Here is a 10,994-nt window from a genome sequence, read left to right as displayed (position 1 = left end):
TGGCAGAAGGAAGATACTGTATGTTATCAATGGGGAACCCATCACGTATGTAAACAGCTACCCCTCGTCCATTACGATCCCCCTGAGATGCATATGACTGCTATCCGGTGATGTACGGCAGTACTGCTGTTCGACCTCATGCATTAACCCAAAATTTGTATCAGATGCCCAAACACCCACAGTTGACATATCTTGAGAGGGAAATGTAGATCGTTAGTATTTATCGTTGCAGTTCGGCAGGCATGGCGCTGATTCTCATCCCGGTGGCGTGCACCGGGGTTAGAACGGCATCTGCTGGGGGACTGGCTGTCGGAGGCGCCCATCCGCCGCACGTCCGCCGCCATTAACAAGCGCCAGTCCGTTGCCTCGGGCGCCAGCGACTGCTGCACCAGATCTGGTGCCTTTCCCGTGCCGTCACACCACGGCAGAGCAACCACTGATGCAGCAGTTTCAGTGTCTTCAATCCGCGCTGGTACCAAAATAGCAGCTCCGTCCGTTATGCCGACCGAATTTAAGTCTTCCAGATTGGCATCACATACCTGCAGCGGTGGAGGCACCGAGGTCTGGTGTTCCGATGTGTGTTTCACGGCTTCAGTCTGTTGCAAAGAAGCCAGGGTGCCATCTGTGTGTACAGGCATGTTCTTGCCAGGGCAGAAGGAACCACCCCACGCAGACGTTGTACAGAGCCACTGCTTGCCCTCTTTTGGGGAGTGCAGTTCGCGTGCCCGCCGCTCTGTGTCAGAGGACACGGAGACTCACGCCCGTCGTCCCCTGTGTCACTCACATGCGAGCAGTAGCTCCCAACCTGGCAGCTCTATAGAAGCACAAAAGTAAAAGAAATGACGTAGTGCAGACCAAATGTTTATGTTGGAAGTTGCCGTAATCTCTAGATGAATTTGATATTATTTAAACTGTAACTAGGGTATAAACTTCCTGGCAGATTAAAACTGTGTGCCGGACCGAGACTCGAACTCGGGACCTTTGCCTTTCGCGGGCAAGTGCTCTACCAAGCACGACTCACGCCCGGTCTCACAGCTGTACTTCCGCCAGTACCTCGCATCCTACCTTCCAAACTATAAAGAAGCTCTCCTGCGAACCTTGCAGAACTGGCACTCCTGAAAGAAAGGATATTGCGGAGACATAGCTTAGCCACAGCCTGGGGGATGTTTTCAGAATGAGATTTTCACTCTGCAGCGGAGTGTGCGCTGATATGAAACTTGGAAGGTTAACTAGGGTAGTAAGATCAACAATATGCTGCAAGAATTGACAGCATCTTCTATACAGCAGTGTGGAAGACTTATCACACTATTGATAATTTCTGTCCTCTCCTAGGGTATTACTGTGCAGTATGGTTAACTTAACAGATACGTTTCTTAGAGGAGGACTCAGCCAATTTAGACCCCCATACTTATTGAGTCCACACTTATGCATCCTCTGTGGTAAAAGTCACAGAATACATAATTTTATACCACTACACAAAGTGTACAAGATTGTGGAATCGATTTTCTAGTTAAATAATTAAAATAATAAACAGACAGATAATAGTCTGCATTAGATCCCCACCTGTCATATGCAGCTTAGTCATATGCGTAATTGCTTTACTAACAGCAACGTTGTGTAGATGGAGCCTAACATAGTTTCTCCATCTTAATAACAATGATATGTCACTTGTGGATAACAGATGTATCGTCTACTCAAAGCTGTTGCAATATGTCGTTACAACACCAACTTTTAATTTCAGACAATTCCAATTTCTATTGAGAATGTGTTTGTTTATTAAAAAATAATAATGCGTAACTGTAAATGTCGAACATTATTATTATTCTAGTGTCAGAAACATACAGGTAAATTTTAAACATTGGACCATAGGACAGAGACTGGCATTCAGAAGGCTGGCACGTAGCGCTGTAGGGTGGCTTTGTCGATTCAGCAGCAGAAGCGTTAACACTGTGCATGGCGACAATGAGATATGAAGGGTATTCACGCCGACCGCATCTTTCGCCACCTCCCCAACATGCGACCACTCTCCTAAAAAATAAATCAATTTATATCGAAATCAGGCACTTGTGTCGAAAGCACCGTTGATACCGCAGAAAGAACAACTAAAAAATGGTTGAAAGTGAGGTCAATGCCTTACAACTAGATAAACGCCAGGCACTGGTATTAGCTGCAAATGTGAGTAATGTAGAGACAGTGTATGCTACCCAAGTTGTGCACAGAGCACTTTCCTCCTCTGTCAACAAACGTTTCGTGATTTTATCAGTATTGATGTCAATATCATTTTTCATTTTACTAAATCATTTCACTCTAGACTGCATCTAAACATTTTATAATTCTAAATACACATGACTAACAACTCAGATGTGTTGGCAGAGAATACCATAGAATCCAAAATGAAAATATTGCGTATCTTAGAAATCACACTCCATTAATCTAACATCGGTAATAGAACAGCTCGAGGTAAGAGGGATTTAGTACATGATATAAACTTTTTCTTCCTATTTTCTTATGTGTGAAACTAGAAGTTTAGCAAACAAACTAAAGGTTTCCAGTTTCTGCTGCAATGAGAAACGTGTTGTAAGTGCTGCTGGTTTGTTAATCGAAAAAAAGGTGGCACATTCCATGTATAATATTTGTAGCAGCCAAGTTAACAATCTCATCCTGTTTTGTAGGTATAGTATGGAGTGTGAACAACGTTACAGCTTCCGTGTTAGTCTTACTCTCTCACACAGAAGTCGTGAATTGATGTTAAAAAGTTACACACCTCCATTTTGTTAAAAATTCCCAGCACAGTCGTGATGACAGAACAGTCAAGGCACTTGATCTATTAGACCATGCACACTGACTTGGCCAACTCCACTTTATATGAAAGTACCATAGGTTCTTTATATCCCCTCTACATAGTTTCCGGCACTATGCAGCTAAATTCTTTTCCTGATGTGTCTATTGATCATGCAGTATGGCTGACATGTAGGGAAATATGGCAGTTTTGTCTTGATACCATGTCTCTAGACTGCCTCATCTTTCCACTCTTAGAAAACGTATATATTGGTTTTATCCCTATAATGTATCTACATTAAAAGTTCTACCGCAAATTCCGATTACTCGCTCCCCACAATGATTTCTTTTCCAAGTGTGTGTGTGTGTGTGTGTGTGTGTGTGTGTGTGTGTGTGTTGTCATTCATCACCTACATAGCCAGAGCTTATGACACAGACTTCTATTACCTCTGGATAAATACAGAATATCCTGGATTCCTATTTCATACTCACATTTATATATTTTTCCATATATTCCATATTTATCCATATTATCCATACTTTTAACCATATTTTTCGTATTTGTCCATATTTCCGTATGTTTTCCTACATTTTCCGTATGCCTCCATATTTTCCACGTTCTTATCCATATTCTATGCGTTTTGATTTACAAGAATATTTATGCTCTTACCGCATAACCTACCAAGTTTCTGTAACAACAAGTAGTGATTTGGATCACTCCAATAAGCCAGAGAAATTTACAACGTGTTGCAAAATCATTTGTTCCTTTTCTTCCTCCAAACTACAACCAGAAAGAAAAACTATGTCAATACAAACTGCTAACTGTAAAGACAATATATATGTTAAAACGCTCTCTCTCTCTCTCTCTCTCTCTCTCTCTCTCACACACACACACACACACACACACACACACGCACAGAAAGAGAGAGTGAGAGAGAGAAACTTTTGATTCTATATGCCTTAAATACAGCTCAGCTTTACACCTAATGATTCTTAAAAAAATATCACTCCAAGACCAGTTAACATTTGTACTTCCTCATATGTTAATATTGCAGAATACAGTCCAACTATGACTGTTCAGAATATTGTTCAGCTGCAGGCATCAAAGCTTCTATATATCTATACATTAATAATCCAGGATTTATCTATGTAATAGGTGGAATTAATAATGTTCGAGGAAATAACTTTACCTTATTGTGAACACACAGAGCCCAGATGTGCTATTTTGTGTGTGAGTGTGTGCGGCAATATTTCGCAGGGCTTCCACGGTCCATGGTAGGACTGCGACAGTGTTCCGGAGTGGATTCGCCTGTGTTAAGTCTGGGGTTGCATCTGGAGGTTCAAGATATTGTTCAGAACAGATTCACGAGCGTTATATCTGGGGTACTGTTCAGAGTGAATCCATTTCTGTTAGCTCAAAATATTGTTTTTTTTTTTTGGAAGGGGGGGGGGGGGGGAGGAGGGAATCCACGAGAATTATGTCCAAGGAAGTGTGCAGTGGTGGATCCACCAGTGTGAGGTCTGGGGATACGCCCTGAGGTGGATATGTATATGTCACATACATACGTCCTGAATTTTTTGTGTATAGATATACAGAAACGAGCAGGGACTTCTGTTGTTGTTGTGGTCTTCAGTCCTGAGACTGGTTTGATGCAGCTCTCCATGCTACTCTATCCTGTGCAAGCTTCTTCATCTCCCAGGACCTACTGCAACCTACATCCTTCTGAATCTGCTTAGTGTATTCATCTCTTGTTCTCTCCCTACGGTTTTTACCCTCCACGCTGCACTCCAATACTAAATTGGTGATCCCTTGATGCCTCAGAACATGTCCTACCAACCGATCCCTTCTTCTGGTCAAGTTGTGCCACAAACTTCTCTTCTCCCCAATCCTATTCAATACCCATCTAATCTTCAGCATTCTTCTGTAGCACCACATTTCGAAAGCTTCTATTCTCTTCTTGTCCAAACTATTTACCGTCCATGTTTCACTTCCATACATCGCTACACTCCATACAAATACTTTCAGAAATGACTTCCTGACACTTAAATCTATACTCGATGTTAACAAATTTCTCTTCTTCAGAAACGCTTTCCTTGCCATTGCCAGTCAACATTTTATATCCTCTCTACTTCGACCATCATTAGTTATTTTCCTCCCCAAATAGCAAAACTCCTTTACTACTTTAAGTGTCTCATTTCCTAATCTAATACCCTCAACGTCACCCGACTTAGTTCGACTACATTCCATTATCCTCGTTTTGCTTTTGTTGATGTTCATCTTATATCCTCCCTTCAAGACACCAACTGCTCTTCCAAGTCGTTTGCTGTCTCTGACAGAATTACAATGCCATCGGCGAACCTCAACGTTTTTATTTCTTCTCCATGGATTTTAATACCAACTCCGAATTTTTCTTTTGCTTCCTTTACTGCTTGCTCAATATACAGATTGAATAACATCGGGGAGAGGCTATAACCCTGTCTCACTCCCTTCCCAACCACTGCTTCCCTTTCTTGTCCCTCGACTCTTATAACTGTCATCTGGCTTCTGTACAAATTGTAAATAGCCTTTCGCTCCCTGTATTTTACCCCTGCCACCTTTAGAATTTGAAAGAGAGTATTCCAGTCAACACTGTCAAAAGCTTTCTCTAAGTCTACAAATGCTAGAAACGTAGGTTTGCCTTTCCTTAATCTTCCTTCTAAGATAAGTCGTAGAGTCAGTATTGCCTCACGTGTTCCGATATTTCTACGGAATCCAAACTGATCTTCCCCGAGGTCGGCTTCTACTAGTTTTTCCATTCGTCTGTAAAGAATTCGAATTAGTATTTTGCAGCTGTGGCTTATTAAACTGATCGGTCGGTAATTTTCACATCTGTCAACACCTGCTTTCTTTGGGATTGGAATTATTATATTCTTCTTGAAGTCTGAGGGTATTTCGCCTGTTTCATACATCTTGCTCACCAGATGGTAGAGTTTTGTCAGGACTGGCTCTCCCAAGGCCGTCAGTAGTTCCAATGGAATGTTGTCTACTCCGGGGTCCTTGTTTCGACTCAGGTCTTTCAGTGCTCTGTCAAACTCTTCACGCAGTATCGTATCTCCCATTTCATCTTCATCTACATCCTCTTCCATTTCCATAATATTGTCCTCAAGTGCATCGCCCTTGTATAGACCCTCTATATACTCCTTCCACCTTTCTGCTTTCCCTTCTTTGCTTACAACTGGGTTTCCGTCTGAGCTCTTGATGTTCATTCAAGTGGTTCTCTTATCTCCAAAGGTCTCTTTAATTTTCCTGTAGGCAGTATCTATCTTACCCCTAGTGAGATAAGCCTCTACATCCTTACATTTGTCCTCTAGCCATCCCTGCTTAGCCATTTTGCACTTACTGTCGATCTCATTTTTGAGACGTTTGTACTCCTTTTTGCCTGCTTCATTTACTGTAATTTTTATATTTTCTTCTTTCATCAATTAAATTCAATATTTCTTCTGTTACCCAAGGATTTCTACTAGCCCTCGTCTTTTTACCTACTTGATCCCCTGCTGCCTTCACTACTTCATCCCTCAAAGCTACCCATTCTTCATCTACTGTATTTATTTCCCCCCACCACTGTCAATTGTTCCCTTATGCTCTCCCTGAAACTCTCTACAACCTCTGGTTCTTTCAGTTTATCCAGGTCCCATCTCCTTAAATTCCCACCTTTTTGCAGTTTCTTCAGTTTTAATCTACAGGTCATAACCAATAGATTGTGGTCAGAGTCCACATCTGCCCCTGGAAATGTCTTACAATTTAAAACCTGGTTCCTAAATCTCTGTCTTACCATTATATAATCTATCTGATACCTTTTGTATCTCCAGGGTTCTTCCATGTATACAACCTTCTATCATGATTCTTAAACCAAGTGTTAGCTATGATTAAGTTGTGCTCTGTGCAAAATTCTACCAGGTGGCTTCCTCTTTCATTTCTTAGCCCCAATCCATATTCACCTACTACGTTTCCTTCTCTCCCTTTTTCTACACTCGAATTCCAGTCACCCATGACTATTAAATTTTCGTCTCCCTTCACTATCTGAATAATTTCTTTTATTTCATCATACATTTCTTCAATTTCTTCGTCATTTGCAGAGCTAGTTGGCATATAAACTTGTACTACTGTAGTAGGTGTGGGCTTCGTATCTATCTTGGTCACAATAATGCGTTCATTATGCTGTTTGTAGTAGCTTACCCGCATTCCTATTTTCCTATTCATTATTAAACCTACTCCTGCATTACCCCTATTCGACTTTGTGTTTATAACCCTGTAGTCACCTGGCCAGAAGTCTTGTTCCTCCTGCCGCCGAACTTCAGTAATTTCCACTATATCTAACTTCAACCTATGCATTTCCCTTTTTAAATTTTCTAACCTACCTGCCCGATTAAGGGATCTGACATTCCACGCTCCGATCCGTAGAACGCCAGTTTTCTTTCTCGTGATAACGACATCCTCTTGAGTAGTTCCCGCCCGGAGATCCGAATGGGGGACTATTTTACCTCCGGAATATTTTACCCAGGAGGACGCCATCATCATTTAATCATACAGTAAAAGCTGCATGCCCTCGGGAAAAATTACGGCCGTAGTTTCCCCTTGCTTTCAGCCGTTCGCAGTACCAGCACAGCAAGGCCGTTTTGGTTATTGTTACAAGGCCAGGTCAGTCAATCATCCAGACTGTTGCCCTTGCAACTACTGAAAAGGCTGCTGCCCCTCTTCAGGAACCACACGTTTGTCTGGCCTCTCAACAGATACCCCTCCGTTGTGGTTGTACCTACGGTACGGCTATCTGTATCGCTGAGGCACGCAAGCATCCCCACCAACGGCAAGCCCCATGGTTCAGGGGGGGGGGGGGGGCAGGGAGTTCTATGCACTTGAAATCATGAAATATGTAGATACAATCTGAAGTGGAATGATTCCATAGAACCAAAGGTAATCAAATGGATCGTGTATTGACTTTAGTACTGATAACATAATCAGAAGTCCGATGATGGAGGAGAAATGTATTTGTACACAATATGGGTGGCACACACTGAGTCTACATGACACAGATTAGTAACCAATACTATTTCTCAGCGTTTACCTATTTTTAAGCTGTTTTTCATAATGTTAACCATTGTTTGATATTTCTTCTGGTCGTAAAACTGGTGAGAAATACCGATATAAATTTAATGCTTTTGTAGGAGAGTGACCACACGTAGGAGAGATGGCCAAAGATGTGGTCTGTTTGACTACTATCCAGATTACATTTTTGAAATGCAGAAGGTTAGGGCTGATGCTCGTGAATCACCAGAGCCACCTGGTAGCACTATCTGACAGCCATACAAGTGCCTACCACCATCCTTTTGCTTAAAGTTTAACATTTATAGTGATGCATTATTATTTGTAAATTAACAGATACACTCTTGCTACAATATGAAAACGTTTAAACACAAGTGTTATAAATCGGTCAAGGAGTGTGAGATACAACATTGTGGCTGGATGAGTTTTCTAGTACTGTCCACTGTACTGCAGTATTTTGCTAGTATGCACAATGTTAATAACACCTTATTTCTGGATATATTCTCAGTAATTAGAGACATGTAACATAGTTTCATGAGACTGGTTGTAGCCTCCTCTGCTGGATGCTCTGACCAGATTCAACACGCTAGTGTCATCACAGCTACTCCCTGCCAGCAGCCACTGACTAATGTCTGTGGGTGTCTTCCACATGCGTCTATATCGTTTGATACGCAGAGACATTTGAGGGAGAATTCAGCCGTTAGCCTGAGTGACACACAGATGAGTATTTCCACATTTCTCCGATGTGTAGGACGCTCAGGCATTTTATATGCGACTTTCGACGGCTTGTGGTCAGTGCTCTCGCCTGTCACAGGTGAGACGCCCACCCACTGGACCCCGCTGACTGCTAGTACTGGCGGTAGCGTGCCGAGGCAGATGGTGCAGGGTCCACTTGGGGTGGGGTAGTGGGTGCTGGGCTGTCTTAAATAAAGTGCAACGCTGCTGGTTGGGACAGTAATTGTGTAAAGTGTAAATTTGAAAATGTGTGTACGTACTAGTATATTTTTCATACTTATTTTATAAGCGTACTCAGATCCTCTCGTGGTATACCCCCACACACAGAGAAAATTTATAGTGATACACTAACTTGTTTCAAGACATAAACGATGATGTCACACGCACTAGTAATATAGGGATTATGCAGATTTGGTATGTAGTTTATTTGTTTAAAGATGGTGTCATGGTATTTGGTTTCACACTGACCATATCTTTGGCCATCTCTCCTACGTGTGGTCACTCTCCTGCAAAAGCACTAAATTTATATCGATATTTCCCACCAGTTTTACGACCAGAAGTCCCAGCAAACGCATATTCATTGTTAATAAGGCATTGTTAAAATTGTTTTACACGGAATATCGGCGTAATTTGTTTAAATATGGCGCTATGATACTTGTTAAACAGTTAAGGTCTTGCCAAGAGCATACATATGTCCTTCAGAACTTATTTGAGTCGTCATTTCATTGCAGTTTATTAAATAATAAACTGCACTAGTTGTTTAACTAGGTGTTTCGATGTGTCTGTTAAATAATTTTTTTATTTTTCATTTACACGTCAAGTTCCGTAGGACCAAATTGGGGAGCAAATCTCCAACGTCGTGGAACGTGTCAGTATGTGAAATTACAACATAAAAGAAATAACAGATAAAAATAAAATGTTTCTGAATCCGAACAAAATCATCCACTAGTTTAAGTAAACGCAATCGACAATACAACAAGAATCAGCTTAATTTTTTAAGGAACTCCTCGACAGAATAAAAGGGGTGACCCATGAGGAAACTCGTCAGTTTCGATTTCAAAGCACGTGCATTACTGCTAAGATTTTTGAATTCAAGTGGTAGCTTATTGAAAATGTATGCAGCAGCATACTGTACACGTTTCTGCACAAGAGTTAAGGAAGTCCGATCCAAATGCAGGTTTGATTACTGCCGAGTATTAACCGAGTAAAAGTTGCTTATTCTTGGGAATAAGCTAATATTATATATGAGACCAATGTCAAAATACACAGACTCTTGAACAGGGGTCGACATGAGATTCGTGAACTTACAACCGCCAGTTTCTGAGCCAAAAATATCCTTTTAGAATGGGAAGAGTTACCCCAAAATATAATACCATACGACGTAAGTGAATGAAAATAAGCGAAGCAGAATAATTTTCGTGTCGACCGATCACCCACTTCAGATACCTTTCGAATAGTAAAAATGGCAGCATTAACTCTTTGAACAAGATCCTGAACGTGGGCTTTCCACGACAGTTTATTATCTACCTGAACATCTAGAAATTTGAACTGTTCAGTTTCACTAATCATATACCCATTCTGTGAAATTAAAACGTCAGGTATTGTTGAATTGTGTGTTAGAAGTTGTAAAAAATGAGTCTTACAGTGATTTAGCGTTAGTTTATTTTCTAAAAGCCATTAACTTAGGTCATGAACTGCACTATTTGAAGCCAGCCGTAGTGGCCGAGCGGTTCTAGGCGCTACAGTCTGGAGCTACGCGACCGCAACGGTCGCAGGTTCGAATCCTGCCTCGGGCATGGATGTATGTGATGTCCTTAGTAGTTCTAAGTTCTAGGGGACTGATGACCTCAGAAGATAAGTCCCGTAGTGCTCAGAGCCATTTGAACCATTTTTGCACTATTTGAATCCGAGCAAATGTTGCACACAGCGTCCTTTACTACCAACCTAGTCTCATCAGCAAACAGAAAAGTGAGAGTTAGGGGATCTATAAACAACAACAATTAGAATTTTAGTTTCACTAAATTCAACTGCCCCTGCCCCTGCACAACATTCAAATATCTGTTCAGTGCAGTGCCGTGATTTATTTATTTATTTATTTATTGTTCCGTGGGACCAAATTAAGGAGAAGTCTCCATGGTCATGGAACGAGTCAATACATGAAATTATAACACGATATTAGAAACAGATAAAATGAAATATAAAAAAAAAACATATTCAGGTGACAAGTCGTAAGTTTAAATGAAGACAATCAACAATGTAACACTGGAATTTGCTTAATTTTTGAGCTCTTCCAGGAGCTCCTCGACAGAATAGAAGGAGTGAGCCATGAGGAAACTCTTCAGTTTAGACTTAAAAGAGTTTGGGCTACTGCTAAGATTTTTGAGTTCTTGTGGTAGCTTAT

The 10,994-nt window shown here is 41.2% G+C and overlaps 1 protein-coding gene across 1 annotated transcript in view; it reads left to right on the top strand.

Moving 5' to 3' along the window:
* Nucleotides 1-242: 242 nt before the first annotated feature.
* The window catches only part of LOC126191083 (dipeptidase 1-like), a 188,934-nt gene continuing 178,182 nt past the window's right edge, over nucleotides 243-10,994 (top strand). Inside the window, exon 1 of the mRNA XM_049931803.1 lies at nucleotides 243-278. Within this exon, the coding sequence (XP_049787760.1) occupies nucleotides 243-278 (36 nt within the window). The remainder of the gene's footprint in view (nucleotides 279-10,994) is intronic.

The sequence above is a fragment of the Schistocerca cancellata genome, chromosome 6 (assembly GCF_023864275.1).
Source record: "Schistocerca cancellata isolate TAMUIC-IGC-003103 chromosome 6, iqSchCanc2.1, whole genome shotgun sequence".
Classification (NCBI taxonomy): Eukaryota; Metazoa; Arthropoda; class Insecta; order Orthoptera; family Acrididae; genus Schistocerca; species Schistocerca cancellata.
Note: the sequence above shows the minus strand (reverse complement) of the source record. Positions and strands in the feature narration are given on the sequence as shown.